At 39.4% G+C, this 21,130-nt stretch overlaps 1 protein-coding gene across 1 annotated transcript in view; it reads left to right on the top strand.

Moving 5' to 3' along the window:
- The first annotated feature begins 228 nt into the window (after positions 1-228).
- The window catches only part of fam20cb (FAM20C golgi associated secretory pathway kinase b), an 82,760-nt gene continuing 61,858 nt past the window's right edge, over positions 229-21,130 (top strand). Inside the window, exons 1-3 of the mRNA XM_028476872.1 lie at positions 229-1,438; positions 2,531-2,706; positions 8,389-8,467. Coding sequence (XP_028332673.1) covers positions 927-1,438; positions 2,531-2,706; positions 8,389-8,467 — 767 coding nt within the window. The 5' untranslated portion in view covers positions 229-926. The remainder of the gene's footprint in view (positions 1,439-2,530; positions 2,707-8,388; positions 8,468-21,130) is intronic.

Raw genomic sequence — 21,130 nt, 5'->3', positions numbered from 1 at the left:
TGATGATGGCTCTAATAGGCCTGTCTTATGTTCCATCGATGGAGGAGACATTGTAGGCAGATGCATTTCACAGGGAATAAAAAGAAGACGCTTTGCTGCTGTCGCTGACTGACTCAGACTGAGGAATGGTCAGCAGAAAGGCGCCCTCTACCGGCTCTGACAGGATGTGCAGAAAAAAGGATTCAGCTCAGCCAATCTCAGAACAGTGACGCTGCGCAAAAGGCTGGATCCTGGCTTCATCATCATATTTATCACACCCACCCCACATCCACACATGCTTAGAGAGGTGCTCTTTCGGATCCTTCAGTCTCTACAAGTCGCTGTCTTTGCCCCGCGGGAGGATTTCTGGCTCGTTGTACCTGCGCGAACCGCTCGATGTGTCCAATTTACGCATCATGGGTCACTGAGGTCTGAATGATAGCGCGCACGACTTCTCTGGGACTTTGTCTGAAAACACCCAATAAGCTGCGCTCCTGCTGTGGCTCGGACTGTGAGCTTTTCCATCCCAGGTTGGGTTGAGGTTCTGCGGAGACACGGGGAAGCGCAGTCACTCCGCTTGGGCACGCACGGGTCATTTATCTGCGTTACCGGACGGTATTTATTCTGTCTGTGACCATCCTGTAATATTTGGTGTCAGCACAAGGAAAAGGAGAGAGAGGACGATGAAGCTGATCGGACATCGGTCACGACCTGGTCTGCGTGCGCGCCTCTGAAATCTGGCTGAGGAACTGGATGTTGAAAATACACAAGGCTGAACGCTGAATCCTCTACTCAAGACGGCCAGTGAAGATGGTTCTTACGTGTTTAATGTCTATTTCGTTAGACTGGCGTCCAGTCTGATCAACATCATCAGCGATGTAGTCAGCCTGTTCATCTGCGTGCTCATCATCTGCAGTAAATACTCACATCTGCTCAAAAGGGAGACCATGAAGATGATCCTCCTGCGTAAATTCCGGGTTCTGATCCTCATGGTGTTCCTCGTTGCCTGCTCGATGCACATAATGATAGACTTGTTACCGAAACTGGAGAGGCACGGGAGCAGCGGCTGCTCCTGTTCGCACACGCCGAGCGAGGAGCCCCAGAGCTGGGGGAAGCAGAGCTGGCCTAACAAGCACACCCTGCGGATCCTGCAGGACTTCAGCAACGAGCCCAGCTCCAACGTGTCCTCCCACTCCCTGGAGAGGGTCCCACCGGGACCCGCAGGTGACAAAACACCCGCGTCAAGGAGAGGTGACCATCAGCGTCTGGACAGGAAGAGGCAGTTCATCCAGGAGAGTGTGGTGACCAAAAACGCACCGGTGAAAGGTTCAAGGTTGTCTGCTCTCTATGAGCACCCCTTATATAAAAGACCCCTGCAACCGCTGACCGATGAGGACACGCTGTTTAACGTCAACACCGACATCAGATTTGACCCCAAAGCAGCAGATGATCCATCATGGTAAACCTCATCACACACACACACAACAAGAAAAACACATTTCATTTGTTTCAACTTCTCAGCAAATGATTTATTGTGGTCAGACATGGGCAACTGGTGGCCCGGGGGCCACATGTGGCCCTCAGTCTAGTTTGTTGTGGCCCTCAAAGCAAATCCCCAAAAAACGTAATTCAGGAAGTAGGAAGGAATATAAAGCCCAACATAATACACAAAATAACTCCCAAATCACGCAAATCAACAGTAAAATGCACAAAAGACAGACACAGCAACCACTTAAACACACAAAATGACTACAAAAACACACACTTTACAGAAGAGTCCCAAAAACACACAAGCTGCCAACAAAATTACCCAAAATAACAGGAAAATACAGAAAACAACAACAAAAAATACAAAAAGTGACTCCAAAAACGCAAAAATCAACAGCTAAAATGCAGAACATGACAGAGAAATGCACAAAATTACAACAAGAATGCAAAAAATTACAAAAACACACAAACAACCCAAAAAAGGACAAAATGCTTTTTTCGCCCAGTATTAATGCTCTGATTTGTCATTATTGAAAATGCTGACTTGAACGTTGATCAGGTGGCCCTTGGATTAGATAGATCACATTTTTGTGGCCCCTGCTTTGATAGAGTTGCTCATCCTTGCTGTGGGTTTACAATAGGGCTGGCCAATGGACCTCATTTCTCAATTTTTTTCTCAAAATGTTACATACAATATAAATCTCGATATTTTAATTCAAAATAAATCTGAGCAGAAAGACAATTCTGGGTTTAAATTTGCTGATGCAATATGCCAAACTGGCACATTTATTGACAAACAGTTGCACAATATGTGCTACTTTTGGCATTTTCTCCTATAAGGGAGACAGCATGTGTGAGTGAGTTCTGTAGTGAGATCTGGGTTAGGACGCTCTCAGAATATATATATATATATCGATATAGGCGATATTGTAATTTTCTATATTGCAAAAATAGAAAACCTGATACATCTTGAATCTCAATATTCCGCAGAGCCCTATTTTACACCTAAATCTGCACCTTTGCACCCACTTTCCACTGAAATCTGTCTCTCCTCCTCATCCAGGAATGGTGAAGGCAACATGGATGAGTTCAGCCCTACAGGAGACTTGGTTGCAGAGTCCTACCCCAACTGGCTCCGATTCCACATTGGGATTAATCGATATGAGCTTTATTCCAGGCACAACCCTGTTATCGATGCTCTGCTGAAAGATCTGGTCACACAGAGGATCACCAGTGTGGGTGAGTGAGATCAGTCTATACATACTGGGAGGTGTGGAGCATTAGTGGAAACTGCAGGGTAGGTTTGAATGCACTGAGGGTGTAGAAATAGCTGATGTTGCACACTATTCTCCAACACACATTTATACAGTAGCTGCTGAGTGGCATGTCGACTGGCTGCATTCCAGTCCGTCATTGGATTAGTTTAGGTGGAATTCCTGCTTGATGCTCTTGGCGGGAATGGTTTTCATCAACATGTTTTCTTGTGATGACCTGATTCCTTAGGATGTGCTGCTCAGGAAAGTAAAACTATTGAATTCATCCATTTAGCAAACACTTATTGCTACAGTGTATTTTATTGATGGTTCTTTTTGATCGTTTATCAGTAATCAAAGTCAATACATTTAATATTGCTTATAACACACTTGTGTGGCTAATAATTAGCTGTCTGAGTAGCATCAACACACTGTTTTTTTATGACATGAAATCTAGGATTTTTGTGCCATGCATTGTGGGATATAGAGTCCTATAAACAGATGCAAAGAAGTGTTTTTACTTGCCAGACAAGAAGGAGAGGGATGCCCTTGACACCATGTTTGTTCTAGTTTGTTCCCAGTATTACAGGGCTCAATGGTAGAGTGGGTCTTCTAATAACCAAAGGGTTGGGGGTTCGTATCCCACTCTATCCAAGTCCTTTCTGTTGAAACCTTGGGCTTTTCTCCACATCGCCTCATATGAATTGTGCATGAATGTGGGTGGTGGTCAGAGCAGAGGGGCCGTAGGAGCAAATTGGCAGCCACACTTCTGTCACTTTGTCCCAGGGCAGCTGTGGCTACAATGTAGCTTGCCACCCTCAGAAGCACCGGTGGGAATGAATAATACTGTCTGTAATGCGCTTTGAGTCCCATCAAATAAAGTGCTACATAAATCCAAGCCATTATTGTTTATTAAATCCAAATGAAATCTTTTTTCAAAGAGGATCCTGTGGTGATAACACCTCTTGTTTTAAACTGACACAAATCTCGAAATGAAACCAGAAAAAGCAGAAGCGAAGAGTCATTTTTAAAATATAGTGAACAACAACACCTGACTGTGACAAATTGAAATGTGTGTTTTAAAAACGTAAGCTTTTTTTGTTGTCGAAACTGTTTTACACTATTTCCCAAAAAATATCTATGAATAAAATTGGCCATATCTGTATCAAGCTCATACAACAATATGAGAAAAATATTAAACATTAAAAATAATTTAAAAGTAATTTGGGAGATTTGTGTCTGTACTTGTTTCAATACACTTTTTAAAAATCACACACTGTAGCAATCAGAAGAAAATAGATAAAAAAAACAATCCAACTTTATTTGTTAAGCACTTTAAAAGAAACCCACAGCTGACCAAAGTGCTGTACAGATGAAAATAAAATACATAGCAGCTCACATGAGATAAAAAAAACAATATTTAAAATACAAAACAAATTAAAAGGCATAAAACATGACATATAAAATAATTTAAGAAGCATTAAACATGTCAAGGAACGTAGTAAAAGAAAAGAGATACATAAAATAAATAAAAATGACGTCTTACGAGGTGTCAAAAAGCCTTAAGAAGGGACTTAAAAACAGACAGAGAAGAGGTTTGTTTAAGGTGCTGAGGAAGATTGTTCCACAGTTTTGGAGCCGCAACAGCAAAAACACACACACACACAGCACACGCACACACACACACACACACACACACACACACACACATACACACACACACACACACACACACACACACACACACACACACACACACACGCAACAGCAAACAATGTTAGTCTGAAACCAGCCTTAATGTGACAATGTCAACACATGTGGGTCAATCGTTTCCAGTGTCTGTGTTGAGACTTTTTAAATTGAAATGCAGAAAATGTTAGCCTAAACAAGTTCTGATGAACTACGGCCAGGCCCGCGGAACGTCTCCATGCCGAATAGCATGTACCACGTTCCCGAGAATTCAGTGAAATGACTCGGTTCCACAGGTCACAATATTTGACTCACAAATAAATGAGAAAATTACTTTATTGAAAATTGCCTAAAAATAAGGGGTGGTCCCCCAGGCCCCTCAGGCCCCTAATCAAATTGTCCAAGGAATGATTGTAATCTACGTTGAATTACCTTTGAAACGATATATCACACGACTATGTTCCCATAAATTTGGAAATGGCCGAAAATGGGGAGAGAATAACGGAGGACTAGTAATTTGAAAAATTGAGCTTCCGGGGTCTCCCTGGCGCCCCCATACGGGGAAATGGGCCCCATTATATGTTATGTGCCGATGATTTTGTACCACCAACCGTCGTAATATTTTTTTCATCTGGGGCCCCAAATAAAAAATCGGGCTCCGAGCATTGATGCGTACACATCCATAGATGATAGCTACCAAATTTTCAGCCCGATCTGTTCACGAATAACAGAGGAGTTGCGATTTTAACTAGTGTACACAACAACAACAACAACAACAACAACAACAAGTAAGTGGAATTTTGAGTCCAGCCTAAAAAGTATCTGCTGGCCACATTTAGTGTCTAATGATAAACCAACCATTATTCAGCATGTTTTTTTATCTGCTAACTGACACACGAGTTTACTCTGGTCTGCAACACACACTACAGATGTGCTCACAGGGTCAAACACACAAACACAAAGTATGCATGAAGAGAAAGTCAGCTGCAGGCTGTAACACACTACAGCACTGGTTCTGATCAGCCTGCCTCACGAGAAAGCTAAGCACCACCAGCCTTTTTTTTTTGATACAAGTGTAAAGCAACACAGTGGAAAACATTAAGTCCAGCAGAACAGCTGGTGTCAATGCAAATCATGCAGCTCTGTGGTTTTTTTCTCCTTCATTCTGCACTGAGAGTGTGGCTTTGACAGGTGATAATAATCCGTGCAGGGTCGCTGATATCAAATCTATTCCTGCTTTTTCACAAAGCACAGAAAAGAAACTGATTTGGGACCAGTTTGAGCGCTTTACCCCATCTCCAGTCTCTAGTAGAAGTCTATGTCCCGTTCCCACTCTTTCCCTTCAGTCAAAATACTCTTACAATTTTTTTTTGCAGATTTTCCTTCTCGTGCTTTCTGACTTCAAGCTCTTTTCAACATCTATTCCTAAATACACTGTGGCTCAGTAATTACAGAGTCTTAACGCATGCCTGGGGCAGAATACCAAGAGAAGGCAAAAGCCTATTATCTAAACTGAAGGATGAGAGTGCTTGGTCACATGATAGACTATAACCTCTTTTAAAGAATGTTTACGAATAAAATGTCGGTGTGCAAAATAGTACATTTAGATTTCAGCATGCATTCAAACAAAGTCATTATGAGGAGAGCGATTTATTTATAGAAGCCAGAATATCAAAGCTTTACATTTATTTATTATGAATTCTTTCCGGTTTTGATGTCCTCTTTGATTGCTCTATGTAAAAATGAATGAAAACATTGATTGCAAAGGCAGCTCTGTTGTGAAATGCCACTAAAACACAGCCTCCGATCGATCAACGTGCAAATACAACTTCTCCGCCTCTGTTTTAATGAAATTTAGAGGGGTTTTTTTGCACTCTCTTGCCTTTTGTCCTTGCCCCAACACAGAATCCAATCCCTTGAGTGTTTTGGACTGTGTTATTTTACACAAAAAGAGAAAGAAGCTGTTGGACAGAAGGATGAATAAAAACACAGAGGCAGAAGGAGAGATGGACCCTCCAGAGAATAAAGGCAGAGTAAACAGAGAGCATCGGGCAAGCACTGGGTGTCCTTCACCCCCTTTCTATCCCTGCACATCAAACAAACATGGAGGCGTCCGTCTTTTAGAGCTTGGGCACACACACACACACACATTGTAAACACACAATAGAAATGCTTCAGGCTTACATACACTAAAGTGAATTTCCTTTCAAGCCTTTTTGCGACAGAATGTCTGTGAAATGTGCAGCTGTAATAAATGAATGGAACGAATTGCAGTCATAACCTAGGCAGGCCTTGATATGTATACAGTAAATGTGCTTCTTCAAATGTTTCTGTAATGTATTGTATGTTTGAGGTTCTGTTCATTTTGTGTATATATAAATGGAACTCAATTTATGGACAGAATTGCTTCTCAAAAGGGGGTACGCGATGGCACTACAGGGGGTACTTTGGAGTAGGGATGTCCCGATACATTCATTTTCGATATGATACCAATATTGCAGCCTTGCGTATCGGTCGATACCGATATTGATCCGATTTCAGCATGACTCATACATACTATATATTTTTTTATTATTATTTTTTTTCTTCTTTAATAAAAAATTAAATAATGACTTATTTTGTAGTGTGGAACGTTTACAAAAGGCTTGATGAAGTGATGTCACTCAAACAGAGAACAGTAGTCAGCAACAGAATGTATAAGCAAAACTGACCCATTTATTATTAACATACATTTTAACCTTCAACATAATATTTACAGTATTCTACAATTGAATATAATAAATAAAAAGCGAATTGGGAAAAATAAATAAATAAATCGTAAAATCTGGAATTTTGAATCCGATATTCGTTTTCAGGCTAATATCGGACCGATATCCTATATCGATATTGGATCGGGACACCTCTGCTTGAGTGAGAGAGAAAGTGGAAAATTTACAAGTGAAAGCATTCAAAATATGAGGTTTTATAGTTAATATTTTTTTTGTTAAAAATGATTATCATAATAACGATGATGGAAATAATCTGGATTAGAAAATGAACTGAAAATACAAAGGGTCAGTCTTGGTGCTGCGCCAGGACCGGACGTGATAAAAAACTATAGAAATAAATCTATTCAGGAGGCACTAAATAATGTTTTATTCTACTTATTTACAAAGTTCGGTTCTTTAAAATATGTGTTGTCATTCATCCATTCCATCATTTTGCTCTATAGTTGTTTTTCCAGAGTATTCTGAGCAAAATGTCATCGTCGTTCAGTGGGGTACTTGGATTCAGACGTAAGAGAACAGTGTACTCGATACTGATACTAAAAAAGTTTGAGAACCACTAAGGTATCAACAGCTAAGTCTATGCTTACACTTGTTAAAGCTGGGGTACTCAATTTATTTTCTTTAATTAAAAAAAAAAAAACCTTCTTATTAGCATTATGTAGTATATCGTAAAAATAATTATTTCTGAAAAAATCGTACATCTGCGTGCTGCCTGTGCCTTATAATTCATTATTTTAGTTAATAAAAATCTTGGCGGTCACCCCCTCCAGCTCCAATCACAGGATATAGAAAAAGGAGGTGTGAGCAGAGCCCACGAAGGAGCCTCCTCATTGGCTGCCGCGATATATAGTGAAGCGCGTGCACGGAGCGAACTTGTTTTCAGTCTTGGACTAACTTTGGACGCGTAAGTGGCTGTTTTCCTTCTAAACAGATAATCTAATGTGCTATTTTCCTATATTTTGTGTGCATCCTTTTGCTTGATGACGTGTTTTACTTGTAGTGCACGTTGAGCTCTCATGCGTGATTTTGTGGACTTCCGTGAGAGGAGGAGACTGGGAGGGATTATCAGAGTGGGGGGTGGGGTTTACGGTTCGAATTCAGCCACGCCCCTCTGGCATGGTTCAAGAATCAGGTCGTGCAGCTTAAAGTTGTCATAAAAGACGTTGTTTTTTTTTTGGTAAACTGTGATGTTTTCTGTTTGAAACCAACAGCGATGAAGTCTGGAGGGACTCAGCTGAAGCTCATCATGACCTTCCAGAACTATGGCCAGGCGCTCTTCAAACCCATGAAGTAAGATTCTCTGCTTTTTGTCTAAACCGACCTTTCATTTGTGTCGTGCGGATCCTTTCTGCACCAAACATTCACCTTTTATCTTCCACTAAACAAGGCTCTCAGTGTGAGGTCCACTTTCTTAAAGAAAAATCAATCTCTTAGGAAATTGTTGTCGTTTCGAGGCTCGGCTTCTATTTTGGCACAAAACACCGACCAAGTGTTTCTCCACCCACACTGTCTCCACTCTGCCTTTCACCAAATTTTAATTTTCCTCACTGCATCAATTTGATTTCCTCAATCCACTCTATAGCAATATCCAATTGCATTTCATGTTAACCTTGACATTTCAGTTAATGCGGGGCACATAATCCTGCTTTGTCAGAACCAGATGAAGTCTTTCAGGTGACACGGCACCATCTGCAGTGGCAGCGTTGGAGGTCCTCAGCCCCCAGGAGACCAATTAATAAATAGTTTCATCTGAGATTAATGACTTAATTTCCACGTTGTATGCTACCAGCTCAGTGTCACCTTGGTAGCAAGCTTGTTAACCTAAGAAAAGATCCCAAATCTGTCTTTACAGATCATATTTGAACTAAAATTCAGTTCTTTCAATTACCAGAAGTTGGTCATTTCCTTATGTGCCACATTTGAGTTTAAATCTAATCTGATTCCTTTCAATAGATACCTTGATCCTGAGATTATTTACAGTAGCACTCAAACGGAGGTTTTGCAATCACTGTGGAAACTTTGCACCAATATCACAAACACTCAAAGCACATAAGCTCTGGTCAACTCCAGCATTATATATGTTATATAACTCTTCCACAAATAATTTGCATCGCTGGGTGTGATTTTTTTTTTTTTTTTTTGTAAGAATACGCTTAGTTTGTTTTTCCCAGCAATGTGTGTGTGTGAGACTGAGGTGTTCTAATGATCTTGTAGTTTTGTGACTGTCTTCTTTTTTTTTTTTGTGTTAACATTCGTGTCATCACCTCAAAGCTCTGTATATTTATTTTTCATCTTCTCTCATCTTTCTCCAAATGTCTCCCGCCTGTCAATCACAGGTACATTTGAACTAATGCACCACTTTAAAAAAAAAAACACTTAGTTTTTCCACTAAACTGAAGCACACCAATACGACTTGATTTAACTTGTAGAGAAACTAAATCTACTCACTAGTAAAAGATGCTGCTGTGTCGTATACCGAGAAATATTTGATTAATTCCAATTCCTTTTATCCACACTGTCATATTTAGATGATAACATATCCCAGGAGAAGCGTTCTTTGTACCTAATCCCCTTCTCCATTGGTGGATTTCAATGTCACCCGTCCTTTTGTTATGGTGATTGTAATTTAATTGCGGGTTAATGGTTCTCTATGCGAAGAGGCTGTTGTGTGGCCTCTTCATGTGACCACGGCGAGTCGGGTTAAGCCTGTGGATGATCGGAGGGCGGGAGGGAGGAAAAGCTATTCGGAGAGTGGTGTAATTACTCTTTCAATCGTACCGCACTAAGTCAGGCTAGACGCAACAAGCTTGAAATCATCCTGACAGGCCTGGGAGGAGCAGGGATGAGAATGAGAGGTGCAGAAAGAGAGAGAGAGAGAAGAGTCCAGAGTGGTAAAGGGGGAGGATTCAGAAGAACTCAAGTGAAGGAAACAGGTACAGGGTTGTCATTTAACACGCAGAGTCAAATTACACTCATTATCTCAGCACCAGGATAAAGGGCTGGATGTAAATCTGTTGCCTGACAGTTGTGGATGTCAGTGCTACCATAGGATCTATAATAATCCACAAAAACTAACAGTGGGAGGTAGGGCTGGGCGATATGGACCAACACTCATATCTCAATATTTTTTTTCAAAAATGGTGATATACGATATTAGTCTTGATATTTTTCCTTAATAAATGAAAATATAGGTTTTAATGTTTTTGGTGTGGGCACCTGAGCCTTTTTTGTGTCAGTATATCTCTCGATTAAATTGTTTTTTTATAATGATAAAATATGGGAAAGCTTGATATGAAGTATGTTTTAATAATTGTTAACTACATGTGTGTAGAGCTGTACATAGAACTCTAACATGGTTCCCCAGTTTAGCGTTGAATTGAAATTGACCATTTTTATGTAATTTTCTTGCAATTACATTTACAAAGTCAATCATCTAAACTCAATTACAATTTAATTATGATTACAACAGCAACAGATTTTTAAAATTACAATTACAATAATTGTAATTGACTATCAATTATGCAATTACAGCTATAATTGACCCCAACCCTGGTGTGAGCGTATGAGCGTGTGCACGTGTGTGTTTGCATGTGTGCTCATTTGAATAGCAATTAAGGTCTCGACAGATTTATAGATTTGCACAGTCATTCCCACTACATGCATCCCTTTTTCTCGCGTAGATCACACATGTCAGCATCCGTGGCAAATCGGACACGTGCACGGACAAGCGCACTTGACACCCAACATCACCCTCCTACTTTTTTTTTTAATATCTGTTGGTGGGTGTCCTCGTGGTGCATCAAAGAGACAGAGATCAAAGGCTTCTCTGACTGTGCTCCTCTCTGCTTCTGCTACTCACTCTAATGCAAATGTGTGCCGGGCAATCAGGCAGGGAAAGTAGGCAGGCTGGCAAGCAGGGAGGCGTGCACGCCGTCTGTGGGTAACGATCCACCCTCAAGCCATGCATATCTGTGAAACCTGCTCGCTTGCTCCTCTGGCTCCTGCGTCCTCCTCTCATTCTCCATTATCCTTTTCTTTGTGCTTTCAGCTCTCTTTGCTATTTGTTTTTCTCCCTTTGCCTTTTCTTCACTGAGAAGCACAGTTTCAAAAATCCATGAGCTCGATTTCTTTATCGATTCCTTTTGGTATTCTTTCCTCATTTATTTTTTCTTAGTGAGAGAAAAGATTACACACTTCAGATCTTGTGTGTATTTTGTGGCGGCAACTACTCTTTAATGTGTATAACGTGCTATAAAGTGACTGAGGTCTATTATTTATCTACTAAAGCAGTGGTTCCCCAGTCTTTTCAGCCAGCGACCCCCAAAATAAAAGTGCCAGAGAGCGGGGACCCCCACTGTAGCTGAAGGTGGTTGAACTCAGACTTGAACATTGAAGAACAATCATGTGTAGACAGGGCCATCTATAAGGGGGAATAAAGGGGAGAGATTTTTGTGGCCCATCCATAGTCAGCAAAATGATGATCCATTGTTCTATGAATCTGTGATAACCACATTTATTTATTTATATGAATAATATCCACTGTTATCAAGGAAATGTATTCATATTTGTGCCATTGTATATAGTCATCCTAAAGATGTCAATCCTTGTTTTAATCAGAAATAAAATGGGTTAAAAGTGACCCAAAATGGTGGAAAAGGTGGTGAAATGGGTTTTTAAAAACCACAGAAATTGATTAAATGTGGTCAAAAATGGACAGAAAAAATGGTAAAAAGAGTTCAAAGTGTGAATATTGGCTTAAAAGTGGCAAAAAAAGTAGGAAAAATTCATTTAAACTGGCAAATAATGTGCATGACACATGGTGAATGTGGTTAAAACGGCAAATAATAAGCATGAAACATGGTGAAAAGAGGTTAAAAATGACAGTAATTGGTCACCATGTGACAATAGGTGGGAAAAGTGGTGGAAAGGGTTTATAAGAGCTGAAAATGTCTTAAAAGTGGAAAATATGTTCAGAAAGGGAATTGGAAATGGGAGTAATGAACCTAGGGGTAAAAATAGGCAAAAATGGGCTGAAATTGTTAAAAAAAAATTCTTAGTTTCTTGAAGGGATCTGGCGACCCCCTCCTATAATGTCTCACGACCCCAAATGTGTTCTTTACCCCAAAGTTGAGAAACCCCTGTCCTAAAAATATAATCACCTTTTCCAGTGAGACACCACGGAAGCACCCTCCCACCATGAATCAAACAGATGAAACACTCAGACGTCTGTGGTCCACACTCTTTTCTTTCCTCAGTCCAATTCAACTTGAGGCTTGTTTTGAATTATTTTGTGTGACCACAGGCCCAGAAGGATCAGAGAGGCTTTAACAGGGAGGGACCACAAATCCAAGCTGCTGCCATTTCCTCACATCGCTACAGACGACAGCATCGTCATCATCGCTGCTTGCTCTGTCACAACAGTTGCATTGTAACCTGAACATCGTTCAGCCTGATGACTAAGCTCAATTATCATTTCGTCATCCTGGCTTCCTGTTATGGCTGTAGTCAGGACTGAAATAACCTTGAATTAATTCATGTTTTTATTCCATCAAACAAACATTATTATTATTATTATTATTATTATTATTATTATTATTATTATTATTATTATTATTATTATTATTATTATTGTTATTATTATCCTAAAAATTCTGACAATGTGGATCAATGATCAATGATTTCAGTTAAACAGTTCTAAATACATTAAAACACCACATATACTGTATAATACCTCTCATATACAGTATATGCACTCATGTTGAATTATTATTGAAACATTACTCACCTGTAATATATTTAGTTCTTTAAAGTGTCAAAATATCATGTTTCAAAAACATTTTGAAATTTAAAACTTTAAAATGACTCCAGATCTATTTAAATGTTTATTCTTCCCTATTTTGACATGTTTTTTTGAGGTGTTTTGTAGTTCTATTTAAAGTTTTCAAAGTATTTCTATTTTTATCACTTTCATAACATTCATGCAACTGCAAACCTTGTCTGATTATTTAATGAAATATCATGTGGTGAAAACGCTTATACGTCATTGACCCATATCTCAGACTAGGGCAACTGGTAGCCCGGGGTCCAAATGTGACAAATATGCACATACAGTGTAATAATAGTAAAAAATAAAGCTGACTACTTCGCGGAATTTGCCTTTTGCGGGTAATTTTTAGAACGTAACCCCTGCGATTATTATTATTATTATTGCTGGGTTGTTGTTTGTTTTTTTTTGTTGTTTGTTTTGTGCACCAACTACCAAGACAAATTCCTTGTACTGTCCTTAAAACTGTACATGGCCATTAAAAACATTTCTGATTTCTGATTTCTGATAAACGAGGGACTACAAAATAAACAAAACTAAGGCAACAAAAATATGTATGCAAATGACAACAAAAAAAATCCCTCTTTTCCTCGTAATTAGGTTTAGCTGGAGTCGTGTGCACTGTTCCTATAGTAATATTTACAGTCTCACACATTAAACGATGAGTGCAGATGATTGACGAAAGTAGGCGGGAAAGCTACTGATGATTGATATAATGAAGGTCTTGTTTCTTCTTGCTAACACCTAATTGTGTTGCCTGTCAATCAACCAACCAGGGACTGACTCACAATTCAAATCAATCTGATTAGTCCTAGACGATAAATCGACTCTTTCCGCTGCTTCTCCTCACGGAGCAATCTATATCCTCATCAAGGTGGATCTGTGGGCAAACGTTGACTGACACATGAGGGAGACGGGAGACGAGAGACACGTAATGTCACCTCGTTTGTGTGGGTGACATATTGACAGAAGCACAAATAACAGCCTTAAGGAAATGTCTGCGTTAAAACGTGAATTATTATTGGGAAATTGGCTGTGTCTAAGAAATGATGTTGAGTCATCAAACTGCATCTGCTGTGGGACGTAAACGAAGGAGATTAATGGAGGTTTGTGTGCGGATGGTGAGCTCAATTAAAACTCTTCACAGCCTCATTTAAAGCTGTTTGCATTTTATCTTCAAATAAGATAGAACACTGACAAAAAACTGACAAATCATAGATTGTTTCTGAAATGATCCAATGAAGATGAATTGAATTGTTTAACTTGTGTTTTCTACTGCAGTATATTATAATATAGTATATTCCTCAGTCTTCAGTGGCTTCTCTTTGACTTTTTTCAAAATAAAAGGTTGATCTTCCAGGGGACAGGTCATTCTGAGCGCAAATAATAAGTGCTGCTGGATTACAGAGCAGTGCAGGGACGAGCCAGCATAACATCCTTTAAACAGCCAGCACACATATAAAGAAACGGTGCTACACAAGTATCGCTATGTTGAAGTATCTCCCCAATTCTTTCAAAAATGTGCATTCTGGATCTGATCAGGATGTAACTCTGAGAGGTAATTGAAGAACCATCCCAACATAATTGAGTCCAATTTCGTAAAGATCAGTCAATTACGAAACAAAATATGAATTTTGGAAATTTCACCAATAATGAGAGATAGGGATTTATTTTATTTTTGAGTCTGATCTAGAATCAGTATATTAATCCTGATCCCCTCCACATTTTAATGGGATCTTTCATGACTTATTGTCTTTGGTAAAAATGTTGTCAAAATCTATTACGTATGTTTGATGTAATCCTTGTAACAGACACACAATTGTTGTCATTGTTGTCGTTGTTGTGTCTTGGCTTCGCGAACACAGATTTATGAAGGGGGCTGTCCACGTTGGTGGCTGGTGGCTGACGGGGCTGATTCTTAACAAGCAGGACCTGCCACAGCGGCGGGAAGAAAAAAACGGTGGTTGCAGACGTGTCCTACAAGCCTGTGCATAGGTGAAGTGCAGTGTCCGCTGAACTGGCCCCACCCTTTACACCCAAGGTTCATCTGCCATGGCCTAGCAAGCCAGGACGGTGACAGCGAGATCCTCGGGGGACGTAGGTTTTACATTGGAGTGTCCTTCTCTTAGACGAACTGCCTGACAAGGCTAACGAGCTCCATCTACCCGGAGAGTTCTACCTCTCCTGTGGTTGCAGTTTAGTGTCGAACCCAGGACAAAAAATATGTACAGTATATATAATAATCCCTGTTGTGTGAAGGGACTTCTACAAACTGCCATTTCCCTTCTTGTATAGTTGTTTTAAAGGTCCCATGTCATCCATTTGTTCTAAGAACCCCAAAAACAGTATTTGAGGTTTATTTTCCCAAACTCGCCTGTTTTCTAGAGTTTTAGCCTCTGAAAATTCACTTTCTGAGCAACTCTACACAAACAGGCTGATTTGCGGCCTACTTATGCATATTTGAGTGGGCGTGTCTATAGACGGGACATTGACTTCCTCCCTCCCACCCACTCCGTAGCTGAGCTCATGCTGCTTTAGAAACACGGGACAGAGCGTGGGGGCGGGGCGTTCGCCGGTACATACATAGACTGTAGAAAATACATACATAGCACTGCGTGAAGGATGCTGAAATGCTCACCTTTGTGGGCGTGTCTGTTTACAAGTCAATCACAGCAGAGATCTTCCTGGAGGCGCGGCTTCTCCAACTCAGTGCTGCATCAAAGTGGGAACGCGTCATCAAATTGTAGCGAGGTGTTTGGGCTCACCCTGCAGTAAGAAAGGAGCAAATCACCCTCTAACTAACAATTGAGGGAATCAGTGAAAAAAATACTTTGGGCATGTGTATGAAGCCCAAATAGCACTTTATTATGTTTAAAGCACAGAAAAGTAGATTTAGCTTAACATGGGCCCTTTAATGTCATATCATTGTGCTTGGACAATTTTTATTCAATATTTCAGCTATTGTTGCATCTGTGATGATACTTATTTTGCACCGTTTGGACTTCGTTTGACAAAAACTGTACACGAACATAAAAAAAAAAAAAAAAAACCTACTCTTCTCATTCACAGTAGGTGAGCATTGCAGTAGCTGAACACATTTTTCAGAGTGCAGTGGAGTGATACTTATGATCAAATAGAGCCCTCAGGCTGAGTAATCTGACCCTGTTACTGCCTGCCGCACAGAGAGTATGACACACTGTAGGCCATTGAGCCATGTAGAGCATAGCCGCACTGTGGTTTCCTATAAACATGTTAGTTCGTCTGCTGTCACACAAACGGAAACAGAGAGAAAGAAACTAATAATAAATAATTAGATTCCCTCCCACTGATGTCTTCACCTGTACTGAATGGGTTAAATCACCTGCTTTTATCCCCAATAGAGTGCCATCGGGCAAGAGTCGCAAACCCTGCTACTTTGACAGATTTCAGAAACATGCTGAAAATGTTCAACATCAGCTTTTCTTCACAGATTTCTTTCTCTCTCTCTCTCTCTCTCTCTCTTTTTTTTTAATGAAAGCTGCTCAGCAGATGTTACCAGGATAAAAGCAAACCTTCCGTCTCCAGGCTGTGGATTCAAGTTTCAGTCGACTGTGCTTATTTGCATCACAAACACAACACAAGTGTCCGTAAACATACAAACAAAAATATATAATTCTTTCTTTCATTTGTAGCCCACATCAATACAAACAGCAAAATACAGTAGTCCTTTTCCTTTATTTCACCTGATTCTAAATTGATTTTTTACCAATTACCATAAAATCCCGCGACACAGCTGGTTGAAAATCACCAGTGTATTGTACATTTTAAGCAAACATTGCTCTAGAATTCCCTGTAATTATTATTTTTTAAACCGTAAACAGGCCCAGGCTGATAATAATCTTATAATATGAGGCAGATGTTGTATTGGACAGTAATGTAATGGTCAGACCTATGGCCCTCTTCACTATGGGAGAAAAGCATGCAATCAGCACTCAGTCAGAAGCTTATGCAACTAATCTGTGGTCTAGTGGGGACGGGTGAACATCCCAGTGTAATAATCTCTTAATGTACCGCTGGCTTCCTGCCACCTACTGGAATCAGCATCATCATTTATGAGGAACACAGATATTAGTCAGCCTGTGATGTGTTCCTCTGTATTCTTTTCTCACATGGTGCTACTCTTAATTAGCGCTGTTGATTAGCGTCGTTTCGCAGTTTGACAGGTCTGTCACTTGCTGACATTCACTTCTTTTTATTCCCCTTTTACACTTAATTTCCCCTCTGTGCCTCGAACATCCAGCGTCAGCATCCATTTTTTTTTAATTTTTTGTCTTCACAACATCCTCGCTGTGTAGAGCCGTCGCTGCCTTGTCTCCTGAGCTGAAACAGGCCTTAGATCTGTGGGCTTTTAAAAATGAACTAAAGCGTGTTTTAAAAAGAGACCAAGCGTGTAATCATTTTTAGACTGCACTCAAATGCACTTCTTTTGTATAATGTCAGAATTTATGTCACTGTAAATGTATTTTCTGTATTCTGTATTCTCTATGTGCATTTGAAAAGCCCTTCGAGGGACAGACATTGCAAATTAGCCTTGGCTATAAATGTTGTAGTGTGATACATGTTGGATGTTCACACTTGTCCCTATCAGATAAATGAATAAATAAATAAGTACAAGTAAGTCCTACATAAAATACTCAAGTACAAGTAAAAAGTAGCTCAATGAAATAGTACTCAAAATAAAAGTTACTAGTTACTTCCTAAAAAGGGACCAATTGCACAATTGGAACTTAATTAATTTTCCACAAAGTAATCTATATAAAATAAAAGGTTTGTCAAAATGTGCAATTCTTTTTTTCTAAACATTTAATGCTGTTTTGGCACGATGCATTACATTTAATCTGATTGGTCGGCAATGATGTCATGCATTTTTCTGGTGATTTCATTTTTTTGTAGGTTCACAATGTCCGTATTTACTCAAAAACAGTTGGGTGTAGAAATGTAATTAATTACTTTACTTCTTTTAAAACATACTTACTTATACTTAATAAAGTACAAGTCCCCATAAATGCAACTCAGTTATAGTAGCGTGAATACTTGTAATCCATTACTGGGAGCAGGAGTGTCTTGGTGATATCATCAGTCAACTCTCCCCTGCAGGTAAACGTTATCAGCTCTAATGTTATGCAGAGGGGAACATAATACAGTGTTAGAGCCAGCAAATAATGACTAGCCAGCATCCAATCTACACATCAAAGCCTCGGCTAAGTTCCTCGGCCATCTGCGTGCACGTGTGTGTGTGTGTGTGTGTGTGTAACACAACTCTGCTATTATAGTCTAATCGCATTGCACGCATTGTAAATGAATTTCCTGATGCATTTCCTCTGCAGTCTCAAAGACAAGTAGGTGGTTACTGGTTTGTCACCACGATACCTGGTTCCAGATAAAGTCACTGTCTTTTCAAAATAAGGTGGGAGGAGAAAAAAAATAAAACAAAAAAAAACTCAACTACAGAAATTACAAAAGGAATATACCACACCCAACTGGGAATTTATTCCAAAGTACGAGGTTTGATACCATCTGTCATCTTGTCTCATAGCTTTTAAGGAGCTGTCAGTCAAACGCAGGCTTCGCTCTGTCTCCGTCTGGACACAGTGCGCTTCAACAGTTGATGTGACAATAGCAGCAGACATTGATTCATTTGGCCTCAGCCCAGCCCTTCACCGTGCCTTTCTTATTGAGGACCAGATGCTGGAAGCAGAGGCGCAAAGGGTTATTCATGACTGGAAATGGGCCTTTAAAGTTTTCCCCTGTCAATGAACAAAGGGAGAGGAGGACAGAGTCGTGTCCTGTGCTTCACTCTAAGCTTTCTTTATAAGTCGTGCCTTTAGAGGGAGAAGTGTTTACTTTTTTTATTAGTTTTTTATTTAATTTAATTTATAGTTAAAGGTGACACTTTACTTGAAGTTTTATACATAAAGGCTGACATTATGTGTTGTTTGATACCCTAACCTTACCTAACCCTAACCCTAACTATACCTAACCCCACTATTTCCCACCACCTTACCCAAAAAATGCCAACATAGCTCCAAAGGTGTCTTAATTTATCAAACAACACATAATGACAGCCTTCATAACATCTTATTCACGCTAATGACAGCGTAATGTCAGCCTTATGTATAAAACTTCAAGTAAAGTGTGACCTAGTTAAATAATGCTTATACATGTTTCATTATATATCTTTGTTTTGGTTTAGAAGCTAAACCTTTATCTTCTCCTTTATGTTTGTTTTTTAGCCTTGTCACAAACCTGTAAATAAAATCTGACAATACCTTTATTTATGCAAATTGATGAGCATGTTTAGTAATTATCTACAAATAGCCACAAGTAAGTGAAGTCACAATGCAAGTTTCTACATCTAGATTGTTTTGAATTGTATTGATTTTGTATAGTTTATTTACATTTTAAAAGTATACATTCTATTTGATATGATCTTAAATGTAGTGTTTTTCTTGAAAACTGTGAAGTAACTCCATATGAGTGACGAGTCGGCCATGTTTTGTTTACTACACAGATAGATTCAGCTTGCTGTCTGAGGACGGAGGTTCGCGCTTCAATACAATGTCGCAGCCATCTTAACACATCCCATTTAGTAAAGATGGAGGACAACGTTGTAGCTTGTCTTGTTATACATGTTACAGATGGTAAATGTGTTGTTCTTCACTGAGACTGTGTAAGGAACTCCAGGCCAGTGACAAGTCCCATATGTTTTGTTGTTCACATTAGCACCTTGTGGCTGTTGTTGAGCAGGGTCAACAGATAAAGGTTATCAGATTGATAATTATTATGCCTTATTAGCTTTTGTGATTACTTTTTTACTCATGTTTCTCTCTTGGTTTAGACCCAACCCAACCCTTTATTTGAGTCATCTGATCCCTTTCTTTAAGACTATATACTTTTCTTACTATAAATATATTACACGCAAACTAATAGTGACTTTATCTTTCTGATGCTGTGATTTTGTGACTAATAAAATGAGGGAAAGAAAATCCAACTTATGGGTGTTCCCAACTATTACGACTTTATGAGTCTGAACGTTGTCGTGACTCAATTCTTTTTGCTGGCAACTGCTGGATGTCAACACTTATGTACAGAAGTAGTATCAAACTTTAAAAAGAAGAAAGGGGGTTGCCCACGCGTGCTCAGTGTGGCGTTGGTACTGGTGATGTGAACGTGAACGTGCCGTCAGGTTCCAATAGGGAAGAGCTTGCGTGAACCACAGCTGTCACTGCTGTGGCTATTGTGTATAGCTGCCAAATAAACATCTGTTCCATGTCACTGCGTACCGCAAAGGCTTGGTTAAAATTAGAAGTGTAATTTGTTTTTTTTGCTGCAAGCATTCCACTCTGTCCTTGTTTTTAAAAAGAGCAGGACGAGAAATGTTGATAGTCAACCAAAGTTGGAATGGAAGATTAAAAAGCTTCTTGTCTCAAAAAACTGCCTCTCTCAAACTAAAGGTGCTTTACCTTTCAGTTTTCTGCACTCAAACCACATCAAATGTCCTGCAACGCGCCATAATTTAGAAATCTCGACAGCCTGCAATTATTTCACTTTGGTTGTACAGCTTAACACTTGACACTGGAGTAAATCAAGATTTTTTTAAATGGTGGCCTTTTGTTATTTATTTATTTAACACAATAGGGCACATGATTCCTTTTTGTAGACTAAGTAGCATTATGCAGGTTTCCTTTAAAAAAAGATTAAAAAAAATCATAGGTTGACAAACTTTTCAGCAATACTTTCTAAAAGAATTGGGCTTTTTTGAAGTTTGAAGTACAACACTGGGACAGGCTGAATACCAATGCCACTATAGTTGTAATTTGCCTTTAGTTTGGCAAGGCAAGGCAAAGCCAATTTATTTGTAAAGCGCATTTCATACACAAGGCAACTCAATGAGCTTTACATGATCAATAAGTGCAACAGAAAACATTCAACAGCTTTAAATCAATAAGAACATTAAAGTCAGCAACAACAAAAAACAAACTTTTAAAATCATCAACAAACACATTACAACAACAACAACAACAACATGACCAAAAATCTCTCTCTCAATCATACGCAGTAGAGAAAAACAGTGCCTTTAACTTTGATTT

The sequence above is a fragment of the Gouania willdenowi genome, chromosome 19 (assembly GCF_900634775.1).
Source record: "Gouania willdenowi chromosome 19, fGouWil2.1, whole genome shotgun sequence".
Classification (NCBI taxonomy): Eukaryota; Metazoa; Chordata; class Actinopteri; order Blenniiformes; family Gobiesocidae; genus Gouania; species Gouania willdenowi.
The sequence above is the reverse complement of the archived record's forward strand: the minus strand, read 5'-3'. Positions and strand labels throughout refer to the sequence as shown.